Source organism: Anguilla anguilla, chromosome 15 (genome assembly GCF_013347855.1).
Source record: "Anguilla anguilla isolate fAngAng1 chromosome 15, fAngAng1.pri, whole genome shotgun sequence".
Taxonomy (NCBI): domain Eukaryota; kingdom Metazoa; phylum Chordata; class Actinopteri; order Anguilliformes; family Anguillidae; genus Anguilla; species Anguilla anguilla.
In genome coordinates, this window is record NC_049215.1 from 45833 (window position 1) to 69803 (window position 23971).

At 42.7% G+C, this 23971-nt stretch overlaps 2 protein-coding genes across 2 annotated transcripts in view; both read right to left on the reverse strand.

The window, feature by feature from the left end:
- The window catches only part of LOC118213931 (integrin alpha-4-like), a 46624-nt gene extending 35874 nt beyond the window's left edge, over positions 1-10750 (reverse strand). Inside the window, 7 exon segments of the mRNA XM_035393187.1 lie at positions 171-256; positions 2429-2558; positions 3114-3181; positions 4293-4422; positions 4610-4713; positions 9814-9929; positions 10356-10750. Of these exon segments, the coding sequence (XP_035249078.1) occupies positions 171-256; positions 2429-2558; positions 3114-3181; positions 4293-4422; positions 4610-4713; positions 9814-9929; positions 10356-10549 (828 nt within the window). The 5' untranslated portion in view covers positions 10550-10750.
- Positions 10751-14657: 3907 nt separating this feature from the next.
- Positions 14658-23971, reverse strand: part of LOC118213643 (ubiquitin-conjugating enzyme E2 E3-like) — a 96318-nt gene continuing 87004 nt past the window's right edge. Inside the window, exons 6-9 of the mRNA XM_035392656.1 lie at positions 21033-21171; positions 18166-18234; positions 16835-16906; positions 14658-14934 (exon numbers count right to left, since the gene is read on the reverse strand). Coding sequence (XP_035248547.1) covers positions 14880-14934; positions 16835-16906; positions 18166-18234; positions 21033-21171 — 335 coding nt within the window. The 3' untranslated portion in view covers positions 14658-14879. The remainder of the gene's footprint in view (positions 14935-16834; positions 16907-18165; positions 18235-21032; positions 21172-23971) is intronic.

Here is a 23971-nt window from a genome sequence, read left to right on the forward strand (position 1 = left end):
ATTACACTTTTAGGGACCAGTTCAATGATCACCCCGATTAACTCTTCAAGGAGAAAAGAAAAACTTGGATTTATTTGGAAGTCAAAGTTGGTGAAAAATGTTGACTGAACCCAGGCCATTGTTTCCCTTTTCTCGGGACAGTAAGAAAAGGAAGCAGAATTAACTCTTACTTTACCAGTCTGCCCATGCTGAGGGGCGCCTCCCACCACCTCTGTGCTCTCCGGGTGGCTGAAGTGCCCCGCGCTAACGGAGTACCCTGCGGATGAGAAAACGACACTGACAGTGTTAGGCACAGAGTACCCTGCAGATGAGAAAACAACACTGACAGTGTTAGGCCACAGGTAGTGCTGCCCTCAATGTGCACTCCTCATGTGCTGCACCACAAAAAGGCCACTGTTACCAGGAGGACTGGCACTGCTGAGAACACCGCCAGACTCGTGACTAAAACCTTTGTTTACACGCATGGCTTTCAGACATGAAGGCATGTATGCCGGAAGAGTGCAGAATAATGTCCTTTCAGTCTCATGTTTTTCAGAGGAAACATTACGTTCTTTATGGTTAGAGAACAGACTGCTGTTTCCCATAAAAAAACCTTGAGCAACGGCAATCGCATGATAATCAGCTTCCTGTTCAAACAGTCAGTCACAGCCCTGTTACACATTCACTTTCTCTAACTACTGCTCAGGCACATCAGAACATGCTGCACTGTGAGAGCCACAAAAACCACACCAAACATGGACTAGCAGCCATGAGAAGTTCTGTAAACTATATTTGTCTTTGCTTTACATGTCACTAAAGAGTGTTTTATCATGCCAGCTACAGTTGAGGCCAAAAGTTTACATACACCTAGGCTAAACAGATTCAAACTCGGTTTTTCACAACTCTGCACATTTGATGTCGCCATACATTTCTTTTGGCAAGTCAATTAGGGCATCTACTTTGTTCACATCAGAGGCAATTTTAAAACAATCGATTAGAGACAGAGGTATTTCAGCTTTAATTCACTATATCAGAATACCAGTGGGTCAAAAGTTCACATACACTAAGTTGACTGTCTCTGAACAGTCTGGTCCATAAAATGATGTAATGACTTTTTAGAAGCTTCTGATTGGCCAGTTGTCATAATTAGAAGTTAAGTGGGAGTTAATTGGCACCTGTGGCTGTATTTAAGGGTCTACATTTAGAGCCATTGCCTTTTTGTCCTTGATAACATGGGGAAATCCAAGCAACTCAGCCAAGACCTCAGGAAACAAATTGTGGATCTCCAAAAGTCTGGTTCCTCCTAAGGAGCAATTTCCAAACAACTGAAGATACCATAAGCATCTGTACAAACAACTGTATGCAAATATAAAAATCTTGGGACCACACAGACACTGCATCGTTCAGGAAGGAGGCACAAATTAACTCCCAGGACTGAACAAACTTTGGTCCAAAGGGTTCAACTGAACCCCAAGACAACAACAAAGGAACTGGTGAAGGAGTTGGAGGCATCAGGTACCAAGGTATCTACATCCACCATTAAGAGAATCCTACATCGCCATGGCCTGAAAGGCTGTCACACAAGAAAGATGTCCCTACTCCAAGACCGGCATAAAAATGCCAGAATGAAGTTTGCATGTGATCACCAGGACGAAGACCCTTTGGAGGAGTGTTCTCTGGTCAGATGAAACTAAAATTTAACTGTTTGGCCATAATGATCAGCGCTATGTATGGAGGAAAAAGGGTGAGAATTTTAAACACTATCCCAACTGTGAGTTGTGTTTTGCTGGAAAACGGACTGGTGCGCTTCAGAAAATAGATGGCATCATGAGGAAGGAAGACTTTCTAGAAATACTGAAGCAACACCTCAAGGCTTGAAAGTTACAACTTGGTCGCAACTGGGTCTTCCAGCAGGACAATGATCCTAAGCATCCCTCCAAAATGGCTTAAAGACAACAAAGTGAAAGTATTGGAGTGGCCATCACAAAGCCCTGACCTGAATCCCATAAATAAATTGTGGACTGAACTGAAACTGAAGTGTGTCCGAGTAAGGAGGCCCACAAACCTCATCGAGTTACACCAGTTCTGTCAGGAGGAATGGGCAACAATTCCAGCAAAGTATGTAAGAAGCTTGTGGAAGGCTACCCCAAGCGTTTGATTCAAGTTAAGCAATTAAACGGCAATGCCACCAAACACTAACAAAGTGTATGTAAAATTTTGACCCACTGAAAATCTGATATAGTACATAAAAGGTGAAATACATCTGTCTCTTAGCTATTATTTTGAAATGGCCTCTTAAGGAAATAAAGTAGACCCTAACTGACTTAACACAGGAAATGTATGGTAACATGAAATGTGTAGAGTTGTGAAAAATTGAGTTTGAATGTCTTTAGCCTAGGAGTATGTAAACTTTTGGCCTCAAATGTACATGGAGATTGAACGGACTTACCAAGGTAGCTTCCATAGTCAACGGCACTACTGTCATCCACATAGGCAGACAGCACGTTGCTGGATGTGTTGTACACCAGAACTGATCCAGTCCAGTAGGATGTCCCTGGGGCTCCCATAACAATCAAACCCTGTGAAACGCAGGCAGAAATGTTAGGGCCACTGCAGATGGCCTTTATACATTTAAGGAAGACTTCACCCAAAAGTGAGAATGTTTTTTATGCTCCCACAGATCACTGTAAAGACTTTGTCCAGGATGTCTGATGGGAATTGTATGACCGTACCAAACTGGAAGACTGCTGAGCAGAACAGTACAAAGGTCCGATCCAAACCTTATTAAAAATGAATCAAGATATATTTGGAATGCCTTACTACCATAAAACGCATAAGGACAACATATACAAAAAAAATTGGTGAACATTCCCTTTTAGCCAGTGGTCTCAAACTCAGATCCTGTAGGGTCGCTGTACCTGCTGGTTTCTGATGTGTTCCTGTGCTTGAGTGCTTAATGTAAGTCACTAATCGGCTAACGAGTCTGGACACCGTGTTTCAAAGGCCTAAACTGGCTGCTGCTTGCAAGGAAATCCCAAAAAGCAGAGGTGACTGTGGCCCTGCAGGACTGGTGTTTGAGGCCCCTGATTTTTAAGCTAGCCAGTACAAACCCAAAGAGGAATTGCTTAAAGTACCTCTGCCAGAAAATTTGACATTCCAGCCTGGCAGGAGCCGTAGGCTTCACCAAATTTCCTTTGATGATCTAAGTAAACAAAACAGAACCAAAATTATTTAATCACAATAAAATACTTTTTTTTATTCCACAGAATTTTCATAAACATAAACACAATGCAGAATAAATTGCCACTTTTTAATGAAGCACCTATGTTCAAGTAATCCTATTGGTCTGTATGTCATCTCTCTGACAGACCTGGATGCTGATTGGTAGTTCAGAGAGCCTCCTTCCTGAGGTAAACAGAATCCACATTAATATGATGGCTGTGATAATTGAGCTCAATATGGAAACAACTTTATTTGAGCCTTAATTCTTCCATCTGATTCTTGCACTCAGGTAAGTATAGCAATACATTCATAGCTATGGTGGTAATTCCTTTACATTTCAAATTTGCCACCATTTGGTTTAATTTCAATTTATGCAAGGCACAAGAGCAAAGATTGAAAACTCAAACTAAAATAGAAGTGTAGCTGTATGTTTATTCACCTTGAATAATGCAATAATTATTAATGTTATAATATTTTTTTCAAGTTGCCAAAAACACAACTATTTACATTTAACATTTACATTAATCATCTCATTAGTTGCCAGTATTCTTGTTGGTCCCAGATGAATTGCTAGATATAACGCCTTGGAATAAATATTTTAAAAGTGTTGGAAACGAATACTGATTATTCACCATGCATGTGTTTATCTTAAAGGGCTACTGTAGACTGCTGGGGGGGGGGCTGGGGGGGGGGGGGGGGGTTAGCATAGTTTATCTGGTTCTGCTTAGTTGGGTATTTTCAATGTAAACATTCCCTTAAAAATGTTAATTCTGCTTGAATTCAAAATCAAGCCTTTTGAAATCTTTCCATATTGTATAAATCAAGGTAATACTTAATAAATATTTAGCCTTCTTGATGACCACATATTCAGCACTTTTTCAGTCCTTACACCAGGGAAACTGCACATTTATTAAACAAGCTGCCACCGCTCAAATAACAGTCATAATAGCCCCTGTCCCAGGCCCTTCTGTCACCTACCAAACTGACCCAAAATACAGCCAGCTTAGTATTTCATAATAACATCATGTCTGGATAAAAGAAGCAGACAAATTATTTTACACACACATTACATTTCTAAAATAAAATCATACCTCTGTAACAGGGAATCAGTGGACTTGATTGGATCAAATCAGCTTCCAATTTATAGCAGACGCCATGGGGTAATTTATGTTGATTGTCCTTTCTGGAGTAGAAAACGTTTTTCCAACGATGTCCACAAGCCTGTAGGAAATAACACAAAACACTGACAAAAATCAACAGCCTAGTCCCAGGAGACTGCCTCATGGGCAGAAATACCACACAATCAATAAAGTGAATAAAATAGAAACTTGAGTGAAGAAAATTACATTTAAAATAACATTTAAATGTTATAATGTAATTATGAAATGTCTGACGCAGGGTTACATACCAACATTAGTCCATCACTAGGCTGTCTGGACAGACTGACACCAAGCCACTGATTGTCCATCTCAGCAAAGCATGTTTTTCCACAGCTGTGGTTACTCCTCATGCCTGCAGGGTAACAGCGCACATGCTTATAACAGGGCACACGCTTATAACAGTGCACACGCTTATAACAGTGCACATGCTTATAACAGTGCACATGCTTATAACAGCGCACACGCTTATAACAGGGCACACGCTGCACATGCTTATAACAGGGCACACGCTTATAACAGCGCACAGGCTTATAACAGGGCACACGCTGCACACGCTTATAACAGGGCACACGCTGCACACGCTTATAACAGGGCACACGCTTATAACAGCGCACAGGCTTATAACAGGGTACACGCTGCACACGCTTATAACAGGGCACACGCTGCACACGCTTATAACAGGGCACACGCTGCACACGCTTATAACAGGGCACACGCTTATAACAGGGTACACGCTGCACACGCTTATAACAGGGCACACGCTTATAACAGGGTACACGCTGCACACGCTTATAACAGGGCACACGCTGCACACGCTTATAACAGGGCACACGCTTATAACAGCGCACAGGCTTATAACAGTGCACACGCTTATAACAGGGCACACACTGCACACGCTTATAACAGGGCACACACTACACACGCTTATAACAGAGCACACGCTTATAACAGCGCACAGGCTTATAACAGTGCACACACTTATAACAGCGCACACGCTGCACACGCTTATAACAGGGCACACGCTGCACACGCTTATAACAGGGCACACGCTGCACACGCTTATAACAGTGCACACGCTTATAACAGGGCACACACTTATAACAGGGTACACGCTGCACACGCTTATAACAGGGCACACGCTGCACATGCTTATAACAGTGCACACGCTTATAACAGTGAACACGCTTATAACAGGGCACACGCTGCACACGCTTATAACAGCGTAAGGCTTATAACAGGGCACACACTGCACACGCTTATAACAGAGCACATGCTGCACACGCTTATAACAGTGCACACGCTGCACACGCTTATAACAGGGCACACGCTTATAACAGCGTACAGGCTTATAACAGTGCACACGCTGCATAGGCTTATAACAGTGCACACGCTGCACACGCTTATAACAGGGCACACGCTTATCATCTGTGGAGCAAAAACAAAACACTGCCCCTGCAGAGCCCGTGTTAAAAACAGCTGCCAAACTAAAAGCCAAGCAGCACTACACTTGTTATCACTCCACATCAAACTAACTCTCATAATTAAAAGCTGAGATCTGAATCCATTCACCGCTGCCACGAACTTGGACTCACAATTAAACACATGCCTCAACTTCTACTTCAGAAGCCTAGTTTGGCATGTTCAGTGACCACCAAACAAAGGGTGTAGGACTGAGCTGACATAAAATCCTGTGGCAAATGACCCAGTTATTACTGAGAGTGACAGATGCCCTCTGCACCCTAAGCCAAACTGCTTCACAGGGGAATATATAATATTATATGCCAAGTTACTCACACATACAAAGCAGTGTCTGCAAGTCATTAATTAAAACTTGCCTTTAAAAGGATTTTATTTATTTTATAAGTAGCAACTAACAATATTGGCAATTGTAGGGCACACAAATTAAACAAGCTGCATTCCAAAGCAATACTGGTCAATGTTTCCTAAAGTATTTCAAGTAACTTGGCCCTGGTTTTTTCATATTATCATCTGTACTGTGCTGTAGTATGTTATGAGTAACTGATGAGTGTAATGCATATAAATGTAGGCTATGAGAGACATGCACATATATGCAAAAACACACACTTTATAGTTCAAAGAAACACATATGTGAGGCATGGATTCCTTTTTTTTCATTTCTTCCTTTACCATGAATGACAAATAAACGAAAGTGTTTGTCATATTGCTTTTCAATTGACAAACAATGAATTAATTTAAATTTAAATGAATGAATTTGTTTACTCCCCTCTTTGTAGAAGCCCCACTCTACCCATATGTTTCATTTGCATAAGCTTGGATAAATAAATAAAAAATTGAAAAAGCTTCCCTGGGTGGAATACATCTTCAGCTATTATGCTCTTACTCAAACTTCCCTGAGTTGTATTTTGTGAAGACAAGCTCCTGCACATGAGCTGGGAGAAGTCTAGAGCGATGGGAGACACAACATCCCCACCTAACCTGAAAAGTTGCTTGGAGGAAACTCTCCTTGGGGAGCAGGTGCTGGGTGTGTCATTAGCCTACAACCTGTGTCTGTAATGTTTTATCTCTAGAGGTCGCATTTTTTTACTAAGTACTACCGCTGATGGCCAGTGGTGTCTGATCCCGCATTACAGCATCGAATTCAGAACCAGCAGCAACATCATTTCATAAAGATTACAAAGCTGTATATAGCGAAACTATTTTCTTGAAATAAAGGACACAACTGAATCAATGTCAATGTTTGTATTGTTAAATCATAGCGGTTTTGTTATATAGGCTTAGGGAAATCGTATTGAGGCATACTACAGGAACACTGAGAAAATAGCTAAAATGTGCATGACGACAAAAACACAAAATGTACACGTTTAAAAAGTCATTTCTTTGATCATTCAGCACATTTCTCCCTCCCTTCCCCGTAGAATGCACCTTTGTTCTCCTCTCATTAATTCCATAGAGAACGCACAGCATTGGTGGTTTTCTGGGACTGCACACACAAAAATCAGTTATATTTCATGCATTTCTGTAACTACAGCAAGTGCAATTATTCATACCCTCCCTAAAGGTTTTATCAACTTCATCACAATTGCAGTGAATGAATTCTGTGTGATTACATGTGCAAAATTAGTTTCAATAGCACTTTATACGGAAATTCGTATCAAAGCACCAGTCAGTCAGTTGCTGAATAGCGTGCTGGAGTAGACAGCAACACGTTTGCACCTGGCCAAAAGCACCTAGAGTTGTCTATTGTCTGATGGGGGTTTAGCGAAGAAAACGACACAATCTGCCTGTATTTCATTACTGATTTTTTTATTTAAAAAATGCTGTTATTTTAAGCCCAAATATTTAGGAAAGCCGTGAATGGAGGAGGATATAGCATTTACGGCATTGGAGTAACTTTAATTTTAAAGTCTCCAAAGCCCCATGGCGTTGCTCTGGCCTATCTAGTGTTAAGAGAAACTCTCACTCACAGTCTCTCTGCAGGTGCGTGTGTGTGTGTGAGTGTGTGTCTAATTGAGAAACTTGATGCTGAGCGAATGGCATCAAATAGGTGGGAAGAAAATCCGAATCTGAATAATGTTGGCCAGATTCGGGAGGAGAAAACATTCGAAGAGAACACATTATTTGAGTGTCGCCGAATATGGTATTTGTATTCAGCACCATCCCTTGTGTGTGTGTGTGTGTGTGTGTGTGTGTGTGTCTTCATGTGTTTGTGTGTGTCAGTCTGGCAAGAGACATGTTGTGGGTTACAACTGATACACGCTAAAACAAAACAAAGATGGCAAAACCATAGGTTTCTGTATTATAAATGATGAACTTAAATGGATATGCAGTAGCCTTCGGTGCTGAATGAAAGAGTGAAAATGAGCAGCTTCGCCAGGTGGTTCCTGTTTTCCCATAATAGCACTACAGATTCAGCCCCTCCAGCGGAAGCCCCATTAGAAGCCTTCCCATTGCTTTGACAATGCAATGCAAACAGGATGAATTACATTGGCAGAGCTTGAACATTCAGTCAAATATTTGCTGCGATTAGGAGAAAGACATAGTTCTGTTAATGATCAGAACTATTGTACCATTTCCTCTGACAAGCAGAACAAGGTGTTGATTGTTTTAACTTTAGCCTGAAGAATTAGAATGCTTGTTAGGATCTTTAACCAGAAATAAACTTCCCACTTCTTTAAACTTTTGTTTAACCTTCTGTTGGCCACATCATTAATGCAATAGAAGCTGTTTCAGTGATACATAACAATAAAATTATATTTGAATTCACACATCCATCCATCCATCCATACATAATCTATACTCTGCCCAGGGTCGTGGAGGGTCCTGGAGCCCATCCCAGCATGCATTGGGCAAAAGGCAGGAATACACCCTGGACAGGCCGCCAATCTATCGCAGGGCACACATACCATTCACTCACACACTCATACCTATGGAGCAATTTAGAGTCTCCAATCAGCCTACATGCATATCTTTGGACTGTGGAAGGAAACCAGAGTATCTGGAGGACGCCCACACAGGGAAAGCATGCAAACTCCACACAGAAAGGCCAGGCCGGGATTCAAACTCAGCCGAAACACTGTCGTCTCTTGCTGTGAGGCAACAGAGCTACCCACTGCATTACCGGGCATTAGCTCACAATGGGGATAAACGCAGTACAGTGTTTGACTTTTTCTAAATTAATTATCAACCAGCTATAATGCAACATCCTCCTTCCACAGTCGCCCGGGGTGATAATGTTCACTTGAAATTCTTAGCAAAAATAATGGCGCAGAGAATCAGTTGGCCTCTCCCTTCACATTGAGGAAGGAAGAAAGGCTGCACGTGCACCATTCACAAAGCGTGCGTTTCTTCTGCCATTCTGCACCATAGAGGTTTATGGCGTATTCTAGTCATACTGCACACATACCCACAATCATAACTCCTGTCACATATAAACACAACCCTCAATCATAACTCCTGTCACACATAATATCGCGGAATTATTTGAACTGAATACTCATTTATACCACGAATACGTTTATAAGTACAATTTTAATTATACTTAATTTAGGAAAGTTAATTTAGGCAGTTCATTTTTAGGAAATCCGCGATGATATGGACTTTCAGGAAAATAAATTAAACAGATGCCAGACCAATGTGCGCATAAAGAAAATAATCTGGCCAACATTTTTGAAGCAACAGCAGAGTTTCTGTCGCGTGTATGATTCTAAATTAATGGTCATTCAGTTATTCCTGTACAAGAATGAAATTCGATCCTTTCCATTAGATTAATGAAACTAAAAGGCTGACGTGTACCAATTAATTTATTCACTGATATAATAATCTGCTGTCCCTGTTCCTAAAAATCTTCTATCTCAGATGTGTGGAAAGGTCATTTCAGTAAGGAAACGACCATGGACACCGAACTAAACAAAGCAAACGCAGGGCAGTAATTCTATTGTACTGTAACTTCAAAGCGACGCATAATACTAACCTATTTGCATCGGCTCACATTCCGTCCGTTCTGTGATTTTGCACTTATAAATTGCGCCAGGGTTTCTGATGGAATGGTCAAAGCTTGAATTTGCAACTGGGGCTCCCACTAACAACCTAAAACAAACAAAACTGTTATCAGTAATGCACTTCAGGCAGCCGCTCATACAACAACAAAATGCATGCAAGCTAAAACAACAACAAATATTAAAAAGTGAGAAGGTGACATTGCACTGGAAATACATTATTTTTATTAATAGCACACACTCATTAATCTATACAACAATGCTGATTCTAAATGAAACACCAATAGACTGAATTGCTCTTTTCAGGACCCAGTCACTAAATAGGACTTTGTTCATTCTGCAGATGGCTGGGCTGCCTGGTTCGTCCCGCATTTTAATGCCTTTTAACCACTAAACGGACGCTTTATGAAGGGTGTGCCTGTAATGAGCCACAAGACACGGATACCATCAGTTCACCAACTGTAAAATATACGGCATATTCCCACTCAATCGTTGGGTAGTTTTGATGGATACATACCACGTCTGCTGTCGATATTTGTGAAGTAAAACTGAGTATCCAAATAAAGACCCTTTGGGACCATTCAGTGGGATTGAATGGTTTACATCCAAATTGTAACAGTCGGCGAGACAACCGAGACTGCAAAAGTACATGAAAACTGCTTTGGGCACGCCGAAGCGCCAACGAACTTTCCCCGGCTTGTTCAGTTCCATGTTCCAGAAAAAAACAACCCTTCAAATTACTGAGAAGAACTGTTTTTTTTTTTTTTGTTTGTTCTTTTTTAAATAAAACAAATCAGCGATTAAAAAAAAAAAGTCTTGAAAAGTCTTAAAGTCTTTTCAAACTGCCCCGGTTCGCAGAGCAAACCGTTTGCCTCCTGTTGCTCTTGCTGCAGCTGCGCTATGATGCACAGTACACATCTGACTACGCTCGTCACATGAAAGTTCTGAAACTCCATTGGGGGGAGCTTTGAACTGGGGAAGTGCCACTAATTCTAATTTCTAAAGAGAGGCGGACTGTGAAACTTCTGTGCCATCGGTTAGTAAACAGCATCCACATTGACAAGCTTTGGTTTGCATTTGCATTACATTGGTTTGCGGTGCGGATTTTCTACTATGAAGCTTGAATTAAGTGTTGTACTGAAGCAAAACTATCAAGATATCCGTGAAAATGAATTAAACTGAGCAGCTTAACCCTTTGATTGCTTTTCACTAAATCACTATACAAACGGATTTGTCGTAGCCTATACTATAACTATTTCCTTTGACCATTGAGACAAGCAAACGGCCCGTGGACTGGAGCTCTATAGGCTACTGTTTAATTTAAGTTTAGTTGACCACTGGAACACAGACTGCGAATGCCGTATATACTAGCCCAGTAGGCTATGCATATCGTCATTTCGTATGACAATGTAATTTCGTATAAAAGGGGTAATACATTCTGTTGACCGTAATAAATCTGTTTAAACCCCGAATAGTTCAATTTGTTGCAACTTCTGTGAACTGTTATATTTACATTAGTCTAAATTATAATTTCGCGATTACTCTAATTGCAGTTTCACAACACTAAAACAGTGTTCTGCGTGCATCGGGTTCTTGACGTATATGGCTTTTATAAATAATTTATAAGCATCCTTCAAAGAATTTAAGTCTCAATAATGTCCGGCAAGCGATGCAACGGTGGTCTCGTACTTTTTGTAAAGGTTTCAGTGAGTATAACTGGTATCCTCAATGGGCTGGACCAAGTCATTTCACAGGAGACCGAAACTGTGCTCTGTCTCTGTGGGGTCGTTATTACTTAAGGTAAATCCCAGATTCTGCTAACGATGCATGCTATCATGTGCTTTGCTCCTGTCTGTAATCAGCATCTATAAAGTATATCTTTATATCAGCGTCCATATGTGGTGTTACGATGTCTAATTATAGCTCGAACTAAATATAGTATGGTCGAACACATTTTGATAAAGTGTTGAAAGTCTAGTTACAAATGTATTTACTTTCAAGAACACTGGAAAACGTTTTTCCTTTTAAAGTTATTTTATATTTGTTTATTTATATAATTGGGATGACAGGTATGCCATCCCGTCCAAGTTACGCCTTGGCGGGGGCATGCCCTATATATACCTATACAGCACCGAGAGTTTGCACTTTTCAGGGTTCCCCACAGAAATAACCACAACAGCCACAGACACTCAGCCCTCAAAAACATTAAATTCTGTACATTCTGACCCCATTTCAACATTTCATAAACAACTTCACATGTCCACACAATAAAGCCCCAAACTAAGGGGCAAGTGACTTGAAAGAATTGAGGAAATATTGGGTAGCATTGCTTTGGAACACATCTTATTTAATTTCGGTGAGGCAAGATAGCCTATATTATTTGTAGTATCGTAACTTGGCGTCATTTGGATATCAATACTTTTAATGGCAGGCCTGGATTTTGGCAGTCTGAATGAATGAGTTATAGATGGTGTATGTCTTGTATGTGTGAGTAACTTGGCATTTTTGTATGTTGAAAACGTGTTTTTTATGAGATCTAGTTTTACCGTAATTGCTCACACAAGTACAAAAATGTTGGACATTTGCTATAGCCAAAACGAGTGCATATGGTACATTTAATTCTTTCCTGTGATGTTTATTGTGTAATTTATATGTAAACTGAGGACAATATAAAGCCTGCATGAACCTACATTAGCTCATACAATACAAGCATACGTGTGTGGGGTGTGTGCGTGCATGGGTGTGTGCATTGTGTGTGTGTGTGTGTGTGTGTGAATATGAGACCTCTACTGAGGGAATCAGAATTGTAGAGGGACATATCCACCATCGACCAAACTTCTGTCCCCAAACATACTAAACAAAAATAATTACATTTCTAGAAAAGAAAATGCATTTAACTGGCTGTTTTAAACTACAGTGTAATACATCTAAATGACTTTTATTTCTGAAATATACTGCTCCTAAACTATGGTTTTGAGGAGGTCTGAATCTAATTTGTGTTTTGCTGTGATACAGCTCTGCATCCCAGAATGGTCATCCAGCCCATGAGGACCAGACTAGATTTCAGTCTGTGTAAGGACTCCATGTTGTTTTCATCCTCAGCAGAATTTAGGGAAATGTCAAAGTTCAAATAAATAGTGTCTCACTGTATATGTCCTTAAATTGAATGTAATTGAGCAATTTTGCCAAACTGCCTGTGGGGTCTATGGAGTATGTTGTGCTCACACACTTGCATGGCTACAAAGAGGAGAATCTGGAGTGGGAATGTCAGCACAGAGAGTGGGAATCTCAGCACAGAGAGCGGGAATCTCACCAGAGATTTATGCAGCACAGACTGTATGATGGGAGGAGAAGCATTGGCTCTTGGGCTCACACAGATGCCTGGGCTCCAGGGACATCCTCATTTCGGGCCTTTCAAAAGCAGAGAATAGCCCCGAGCTGCACCTCTGCATGCCAGGCCGATTCCTTGCCGTCCTCCATGGCCTGGATAAGCAGCCATTGCAGTGACACTGAACATAATTAATGGTTAATGAGAAACAAACAGAAGCAGCCCTCCTGAGCCCTAAGAAATCTCGCCGATTCATGGCTTTTCAGGGTATCCGTTTTTTCCCTAGGCTGTGGCCTCCCTTCCAGGCCACTGTCTCCGTCCTGTAATCCCAAACACTACCCTTTCACAGTCCCACAGCCCGGACCGGGGGGGTCAGAGCCTTCCCGCAGTTTCAGAACACTCTACATTTCCGTCAGTGCTGAACACTTCCTCCGTCGCACAGGGTGACACATGTTTCCTCAGCCTCCATCTGTCATTGCTCCTGCACTCGTTCCTCTCACAGCTGAAAACGGTGGGCACATTTCACAGGCATTCAGCACTGCGTAAAGGAACAAGTAACAAATAAAAGCAGGATGGAGCCCAACCGTCCTCTCCGTAAACTGTAATTCTCATTTCCCTCATTCTCAGAGCCGAGTGAAAGGGTCTGTTGTAAACTCACAGCAGCAGTAATGTTCCAGGTCCAAGGCCTCAGAGTAATATTGACCACAATTCAATTCACATAAAGTTTTTGCTCTAAAACTCTGCCCGTTAAGGTTAGCAGTGTCATTCTGAGAACACACTTGCTTGCCTGCCTGTGCTGTGTTATTTTACATTACAGGCATTTAGGAGACACTCTTATCCAGAGTGACTAACACAACTTTAGCATTTTAGCACTGTCATAAACCCTGTGGCTGTGATAGGTACACTGCCTCCCAGTAGAGCACTCACAGTGGCCAGGAATCTAATTCGAAGTGGGAGGTTCAGCAGGGGGTGGAACATAATCAGTTAATTTTTCTGGAGATATGGGAGGTAATTAAGTTGAAGCTCCCAGCCCGGTATGCCACAGGATGTGGTTAAACTGTGCGATAGGAGCGAGCTCTCAAAGTTTATGCAGTTGTTTAAGAAACGTAATTAAAGGCAGCCTCAGAATTAAAGCATCTTTAGACACATTCTTTTAGTTGTAGAGCAAGTGCGCCCACCCAGTGATTAAGCCTTCAGCTCTTCTCTTGAGGAAAATGGAGGCTATTGAGAAAAGTATTCGATGAGAAAGTCTTTGATATTTGAAGGAAAATAAAGCTATGGAAAGCACACAGTACTTTGAAAAACGTAACACACCCATAGGTCTCACTGGCTATGTAGTGTGTGGGAGCCCTCCATGATTAAGAAAAGGAATACTGTAATCAGCATGTTTATTTTAATGAAGATTACCTTGCTAAAATTAATTACACCCTGAAAATAATATAAACTCAGGTCATTCCACATGCAAAGAAAAGCAAAGGGTATGAGATTATTGCAGCGCAAATGGTAATTATGGTCACCGAGTCTTCTTCTATAAAGAGGATCAGGAGTGAACTTCACTTGAATAATGTCGAGCGTATTGTGCAACACCTAGCTGTGGCAGATTTGGGTCAGGGGGGTATGCTGTCCCCTGTGTACCTTTGAGGTAGGGGTTATAATTCTGACCCATTTGACAGGCGCAGAGCACTCTGCTCCTGTTTCCGTGGCGAGCAGCTCTCAGTGGGATGTTGCAGCTGGAGAGCTCAGCTTCCCCTCCGAAATCATGGTGATTCTGCAAAGTGGGGGAGGGGGGAGCACTCTGGAACAACATCAACTGAGAATATGGGCCCTGGGTAAATCGTACACAAGAATGCAGGGCCCCAAAATGCAGGGTTTCATAACACAAAGCCCTATAACACAGAGCCCCACAACACAGAGCCCCATAATGCAGGGCCCCAAAATGCAGGGCCCCATAACACAAGGCCCCATAACACAGAGCCCCATAACACAGAGCCCCACAACACAGAGCCCCATAACACAGGGCCTCATAACGCAAGGCCCCATCACACAGGGCCCCATAACACAGAGCCCCAAAACACAGAGCCCCATAACACAGAGCCCCATAACACAGGGCCTCATAACGCAAGGCCCCATCACACAGGGCCCCATAACACAGAGCCCCATAACACAGGGCCATATAACGCAAGGCCCCATAACACAGAGCCCCATAACACAAGGCCCTATAACACAGGGCCCCATGACACAAGGCCCTATAACACAAAGCCCCATAACACAGAGCCCCACAACACAGGGCCCCATAACACAAGGCCCAATAATGCAGAGCTCCATAACACAGGGCCTCATGACGCAAGGCCCCATAACACAGAGCCCTATAACACAGGGCCTCATAATGCAAGGCCCCATAACACAGAGCCCCATAACACAAGGCCCTATAACACAGAGCCCCATAACACAAGGCCCTATAACACAGAGCCCCACAACACAGGGCCCTATAACACAGAGCCCCACAACACAGGGCCCCATAACACAAGGTCCAATAATGCAGAGCTCCATAACACAGGGCCTCATGACGCAAGGCCCCATAACACAGAGCCCTATAACACAGGGCCTCATAATGCAAGGCCCCATAACACAGAGCCCCATAACACAAGGCCCCATAACAAAGGGCCCCATAACACAAGGCCCCATAACACAGAGCCCCATAACACAGAGCCCCACAACACAGGGCTCCATAACACAAGGCCCCATAACATAAAGCCCCATAACGCAGAGCCCCATAACACAGAGTCCCATAACACAAGGCCTCATAACGCAAGGCCCCATAACACAGAGCCCCACTACTCAAGGCCCCATAACACAGAGCCCCATAACACAAGGCCCCATAACACAGAACCCGATAACACAGGCGCACTACAGAGGTGGTAGAGAAGTGAAAACCACAGAAAAAAGCTGAAGGCTGAATCAGGAACACAGAGCCCACTTTGGACAAACACACAGGCCCTATTAAATCAATACAGCCCCTGTTAAAATGCAGCAAATTGAATCCACGGGCATGTTTCAGTGCAACAATATGGAACTCTATCCATAACCGCGCAAACAAGAGAAGACTATTTAAAACAGACTGATGAGGGGGTGAAATCCCAAGCAGGATACCAAATAATGCAGGTTTTTACCCCAGAGCAAAATTCTATATTACCAAACATAATACCAAAATACGTTCAGAGGAGAGAGTACATTTCATTAAAAAAATATATATATATAACATATAACAAAAAATTAAACATAATTCAAATTTATATTAGAGATGTGCTATCTAACCATTCCCAACAAAATATTATTTTAACCATGTGCTGAAATCAAAATGATTAATATACAAATAAATTATTACCTATCAGATTTAAAATAATGGATGATACTGGATGTCAGCAACAAAATATTTGGAAGGGAAACATTTTTTAATCAATTCTATTGAGGGTGGTACCCTCTGTAACCCCATAAAATAAATATTCTTCATTTACCCATTATTTCTTTGATAAACCCTGCATTTCAGCCAAATTGTGTCCTCTTGGAGAGCTTCTATGTACAAAATGTGTTCATAATGGTTGCTTAACACACAAACTAAATTCACTTAGAAACAATGAAGCCATTTAGTCAGAGTTGTAGTACTGCACCTTGAATCATGTGTAGTGAATACAGCAGGATGTTGGCAGACTCTGTTACACTTGTTATGGTGTGAGAGAGACCTATACGAAACATAAGCGTGGGAAAGATGTGTATTTTTAATGAGCACACGTGGATCAGTGAGCAGCACTCATCTCTGCACATCTCCGAGGTCACCATGGAGATGACTGACAATCTCCTCAGTGCAATAAATTAAGCGAGATTGTGTGTGCGTGGGGATGTGTGTGGACATGTGCATGTGCATGTGTGTGTGTGTGTGCGTGCGTGGGTGTGCGTGTGTGTGGGTGTGTGTGTATGTGTGTGCTCGTGTGTGTGTGTGTGTGTATGTGTATGTGTGAATATGTGTGTTTTCCATTAAGACCAATTATAATTAGAAACAACACAATCCCTGTAAGTTGTCTGTTAATGTGGCGGCCCCCTGCTAGGGAAAGGCATTTGTGCAGTCAGGAACCCGCTGAGTTGGATCCCCTTCCAGGGAGCATCAGGAGTTTACTGCTACAGGAGAGGGATGTGGCCAGTGTCAGAGTGTGGCTGTCGAATATCGCAGGGGTCAAAGTTCACTGCAGGCATTTGGCCCTGGGAGCTGAACCTAAACACACTGACAGCTTGCAGGAGAGAGGTACAGCCGTCTAATTGTGGGGACAGGGAGAGGAATCAGGGGAGCTGACTTGGACAACATCACAGCGACGGCCCGCTCGCGCCATTCCGCCTGGCCGCGAGGGCGCATTCCGCCAGCCCCGCCCGGGGCCTCTCGGACTGTGAGACGGAGAGCGGGGGGGGGAAACAGCGTGTTACAGGCCCTAATTACTGCGGAAAAAACAGCATATGGAAAGTTCATTGCTCATTTCATCAACCTTTGAGTCACATCACTTTTCCTTCTTCCTTCAGGGGGGAAGGGCAGAGCTTATTATAGTATTACAGAGGGAGGAGTTTATGAGAGTATCACCCAGGATAGGGGAGGAGTTTATGAGAGTATCAACCAGGATGGGGGAGGAGTTTATGAGAGTGTCACCCAGGGTGGGGGAGGAGTTTATGAGAGTGTCACCCAGGGTGGGGGAGGAGTTTATGAGAGTATCATGCAGGGTGGGGGAGGAGTTTATGAGAGTGTCACCCAGGGTGGGGGAGGAGTTTATGAGAGTGTCACTCAGGGTGGGGGAGGAGTTTATGAGAGTGTCACCCAGGGTGGGGGAGGTTGCCATTGGCAGTTGTGATTAATTCTAAATGAATCATAAACATTTTATGGTAGTCCATTTTACTGAAGTGTTTAAATCATGTCTCCATAACTCCATGGCAGGACTAACTCGTGCGCTACTGTACTCACCGTCCCACTGCTTCAACCTCACGCAAAATCCCAAAACCTCCACTATCACCTCCTCTGGCTACAGCAGCACTGTTAATGAATCAGAAAAAAAGCAAAGCTGGTAACCAGATGTTCCAGCTTAATAACATAGGCACACCATCCACACTGCAGGCTATAATACCATACCAGAGAGAGAGAGAGAGAGAGAGAGAGAGAGAGGGAGAGAGAAGCCCCCTTAAAACCCCTTTTGGTGAGACATTGTTCCAACAGAAGAAATACAGGACTTTAAATCCCACACAAAAAAAAACAAAGGCATAGAGCAAGAGAGAGAGGGAGAGAGAGTTGAGTTTTAACAAACCTTTATTGTACAATACATACTGCCGTTTGGCACAACAAAATAAAGAAAGCACCAAATCAAAAAGAACAACAAATCCGAAGACACACACACAAGAAAAACAAACAGAAAAAAGGAGAAAAGGTCAAACACAGCAATAGAATGCAAACCTTTCAGAAAGAAACATTGAGGATAAAATTGAGGATATCCAAGCCCTGACGAATGCAACCTTCACCTGTTCCTGCAGAAAGAGGCTTAGTTCATGTTTTTTCTTGACCAGCAATTCTTTACCTTGGAATCTTTTACTTATCAAGTCTCTTTCAAGGTTCCTCCTCCAGCACTTTGGGTAATTGCCTTTGCCCTTTGTGTTGTATGATTTGTGTAATTTTGACAGAACATCTTGATTTGGGTCTTCTCCGCCTCCCACCATTGACTCAAATTTTCAAAGAGATTTTTTTAAAGTCTCCATTCCCCGCAGAAAATACCAAACATTTCACAAAATAAATTATCAAGAAGTAATTTTGTATTAAAATGCCAATAATGACTTGGCCGAGACAGTGTGCATATGTTTATGTCAATGGCTACTAAGGCTGTCAAAAGTGCCATGAAATTGAGCTCGAATATTAGATTTTGTAATTAGTCAGAGTTCAAATATATTCGAATATCATTTGCCTATACACCATACACCCACTAAGTCATGCTCCTTAGTACTGTTAGAGAGCACTATACTGGACTGAGAGTGAGGTTCTTCTGCATTCTTGTTCAGAGTGAAATGTGTTGGGTGGTGATTGGTGACAGTTCCAATCACCACCCATTATCACAAAATTGTCTTAATCCCTCTGTTGCAATATATTTCTTATTTTACTGAAGCGGTCCAAACCTCTATTTGGCGCATAAAAATTAATGAAAGGAAACAAAAAAAACCCCTGATTTCTGCTTCTACAAGTAAAACCCTGTCTTTTTCTAGTTCTACTGTAGACATAATTTTCACATCCAGATCTTTTGAAAAAAGTACCGCAAGTCCTGCACAAGTATTTGAGCCGTGACTGAGAATATGTTGTTCCCTCTGAGGGGACTTGCTGTACGGGCTCAGCTAGTTTCTCACTTTCACAGACAGTTTCACAGTTTGGTGCGTTTAAAATAACTTGTTGCAGAGACAAAGCTACGTCAGAATTACCTGAACTGTTCAAGTTCTCAGTCTCTGATTGAGCCTCTCCTGCCCCAGGCCTCTGGCCGTCGTCTGCCGAGTTGGAGCTTTGCCCTGCGGCCTCCTCGGGCTGAGTTTTATGTGGACATGCCAGCCTTTTATGCTTGATGTCGCCGCGTTCAAAACGCTGCATATTTCCTGTACTCGCATATATCATGTACGACCCCCTTGTAGCACTCAAAAAGACACATCAAGTGTTGGCGATTCCAGAAACATAAATTTGTGTCACCAAAAAGACAGCACATGCTTGAGGACCTCATTTTTACAGCCAAGCGGAATCATCTTAATTGCACTTGCAAACTTTCCAAAATAAATCCCCCCTTCCCACGCGCCACACTTATAACCAACACGTCATATACACCCAACCACACAGCATCACACATCAACAGCCCTTTAGACAACCCACAGGTAGCATGGAAAAACAGCCTGTACTAAAAATGAATGAACAGCCTCTTCAAAAAAATACAGACACCGTTGACAGCCTTTCATTCCGATCCCCAAAGCGACCCAGGTTACTCTACTTGAACACAAATGAGCAGTTCCCCATCCCTGATCATGCAAACAGCCCCATCTACACACCAAACATTCTGAAAACCATCAAGATCATTAACAAAACTATAAAACTCATACTCTGTCCTAAGGCATGCAGAGACAAGTCCCCTGAACATTAAAACCGGATCCACAGGCCCACAACTCTATATTTAATTTCTTCTTGAGAGCCATGGTGCCAACTTTGACTGACCAAAAAGGAAATTAAGCAACACGCTTTTTGCTTTTGTACTATCTGAGTACATTTGCCCCAGTATGTACAGCCCCACTGTAAAAACCACTCCCATCCTCCCACAGAGCATGTTAAGCAAAGCAAAGACAGCTGATAAACGGTTACAGTCTGCAAACACATGCACAACCGTTTTAGAAAAACCCCTTCCGCATATTTGGGTCCAGCTTAGGTGTTTGTTGCCAGGGCCCCTTATATTACCCTCCACCGAAGATCCCCTGACCTCTTGGGGAGTTTGTACAGCACCATCCATTTAAATCCTGCCATGCTGTGTCCCCTCAGGTAGCTCTGCCACTGAAGCTCCTTAACCTCCCGTAGGGCCCTAATGTTCCTAATTTTAATCACTACAGTATACAGGGCTTTTCCTTTCAACCCCTGAAAGCTACCCAGGCTTGGCATGGCAAAGGACAGCAGCTTCCCTTCCTCCTCCTCCCTATCCTTCGTATTGGCTGCTACTTTCAAGGAGAGGAACACGGTTGACTCCTCCCCTCGTGGCTCATTGAAGAACTCCTGTACCGGGGGTGGCAAGGAGCTCAGCACCTCCCCCCTCAGCCTCTCCAGGAGCCTACCTGATGTCACTCCCGTCTCCTCTGACAGCCGCTGAGGTGTCTTCCACCCAGTGTTCTCCGGCTGCCTCAGGTGGCCTAAAGTCACCATTCCCTCCCTCACAAAGCGGTTCCACAGAGTTTCTGAGTGGGTGCATGCCAACTGTATCAGTGAGAGAGAGAGAGAGAGAGAGAGACAGAGAGACAGAGAGAGAGAGATGCATATATAGTTAAATGCAAAAGTATTGGGACAGTGACACAATATTTTTGTTGCCTCTGGCCTCTGTACTCCAGCACGTTGGATTTGAAATAAAACTATGAATATGAGGATAAAGTGCAGAAATATATAAACAATATAAACACAGCCACAAAACTATTGCAATGAAAATACTGAAGCTACTTGCAATATGTATGCAGATGTGCCACACAATCAAATATATGTAGAAATAAAAATATCCTGTTTATGCCTTATGTCATGAATTAAATATATTAATATGGGGTCAAAGTGCAGACTGTCTGCTTTTATTTGAGGGCATTAACATCCATATCAGGTTATTGGAGTAGAAATTACAGCCCTATTTATTCATAGACCACCAACTTTAGGGAAGCAAAAGTAATTGGACATTTGGCTGCTTAGCTACAATATATCTTGGCCTGCTGTGTGTCTTTGCATCATTAGTTCACGCACAAGAAAGCTAAAAAAATTAGCATTTGGAGCCTTTTGCCTATTAATATGAGGACCAGTGAATGGCAGTAAAGCAGCCAATGGGGCTGAGGAATCAGAAGGAAAAAAATGATGAGAGACACAGCAAAAACAATGGGTGTGTCAAAATCTAATGTTTTATACATTGTTAGGGAGCACGAATGCACTGGTGAGCTCAGCAATAGCAAATGACCTGGTAGACCTCAGAAGACCTCTGTAGTGGGTGACTGAAGAATACTTTCTCTTGTGAAGAAAAACCCCTTTTCAACTTTTCAACAAGCACACTCTCCAGGATGTGGGCACAGATGTGTCAAAGACAATAAAGAGAAGACTACACCAGCATAAACTCAGAGAGCTCCCTGTAAGATACAAACCACTGGTAAGCCTCAAGAACAGAACAGCCTGGTTAGAGTTTGCTGAAAAGTACATTAAAACCTGTAGTGTTCTGGAACAAAGTCTTATCGACAGATGAGATGAGTATTAACCTGTACCAAAGTGATGGAAAGAGAAAAGTCAGGAGAAAGAAAGGAACTGCTCATGATCCAAAGCACCCCCCTCATCTGTGAAACATGGTGGAGGTAGTGTTATGGTTTAGGCATGTATGGTTGCCATTGGAACTTATCTTTATTGATGATGTGACTGCTGATAGCAGTAGCTGGATGAATTCTGAAGTGCACAGAGACATCTTATCTCAGATCCAACCAAATGCCTCAAACCTCATTGGACAGCACTACGCCTTGCGGCAGGACAGTGACCCCAAACATACTGCTGAAGCAACCAAGGAGTTTCTTAGTGGAATGCTCTTGAATGGCTAAGTCAATCACCCATCCTGAATCCAGCTGAAGATGTTTTTCAGGTGCTGAAAACAAGACAGAAGGCAAAACACCCCAGAAACACCAGGGAAGATATCCAGAAGCACCAGGGAAGATATCCAGCGTCTGGTTATGTCTATGGGTCACAGACTTCAAGCAGTCATTGAACACAAAGGATTTGCAACCATGTACTACATATGATAATCTTATCTAAGATTATTAATTTGTCGTATTACTTTTCTTCCCCTGAAATGTATATATAAAAAGGACTATAATTCCTACACGGATTATCCAATATGGATGTAAATACCCTCAGATTAAAGCTGACAGTTTGTACTTTATTACTTTATTATATTTGACAACAATTGTGTCACTGTTCCAATAATTTTTGCATTTACCTGTATGTGATACATGCTTAGTTGGCCTACATTTCATTTTATTTGAAGTACTTTTCTCCTCCCTGAAATGTAAAGGCTAGCTGCTCCAGTGAGAGAGAGAGAGAGCTCGACGCATTGCCACACAAGGCCGGCTAGCTGCTCCAGTGAGAGTCACAGCTCGGTGCACTGCTACACAAGGCCGGCTAGCTGCTCCAGTGAGATCCACAGCTCGATGCATTGCTCTATGCATCCTGTCTCCCATGTGCAGTGTACTTCCATTTCCTGTTCACCAACCCCCCCCCCCCTCCCCCACATCCCTCATAAGGCCCCTCCAGCTTCAGACATGGCTAATTGCCATGCCAACCGAAGATCACTTTATTTTATTTTATATCTGTCTCAAAATTGTTAAAACCTTTGCCAAGCTGTGACAGATTCCTCTAAACACAACTGATCAGCAGGGCTGTAATGACTTTGGTTGTTAAACAAGTCTTCCATTTAATGGTGGGCATCTATGGCAGGCAGCTACAGTGCCTTCGGTAAGTATTCAGACCCCTTCACCTTTTTCACATTTACATAAATATTCAGACCCTTTACTCAGTACTTTGTTGAGGCACCTTTGGCAGGAATTACAGCCTCGAGTCTTCTTTGGTATGACGCTACAAGCTTAGCACACCTGGAATTAGGGTATTTCTCCCATTCTTCTCTACAGATCCTCCCAAGCTCTGTCAGGTTGGATGGGGAGCATTGCTGCACAGCTATTTTCAGGTCTCTCCAGAGAAGTTCGATTGGGTTCTAGTCTGGGCTCTGGCTGAGCCACTCAAGGACATTCACAGACTTGTTCCGAAGTCACTCCTGCCTTGTTTTGGCTGTGTGCTTAGGGTCTTTGTCCTGTTGGAAGGCTCCAGTCTGAGGTCCTGAGTGCTCTGGTGCATCAAGGATCTCTCTGTACTTTGCTCCGTTCATCTTTCCCTTGCTCGTGACTAGTCTCTCAGTTCATGCTGTGGGGATGAAAAACATCCCATGATGCTGCCACCACCATGCTTCACCGTAGGGATGGTATTGGCCAGGTGA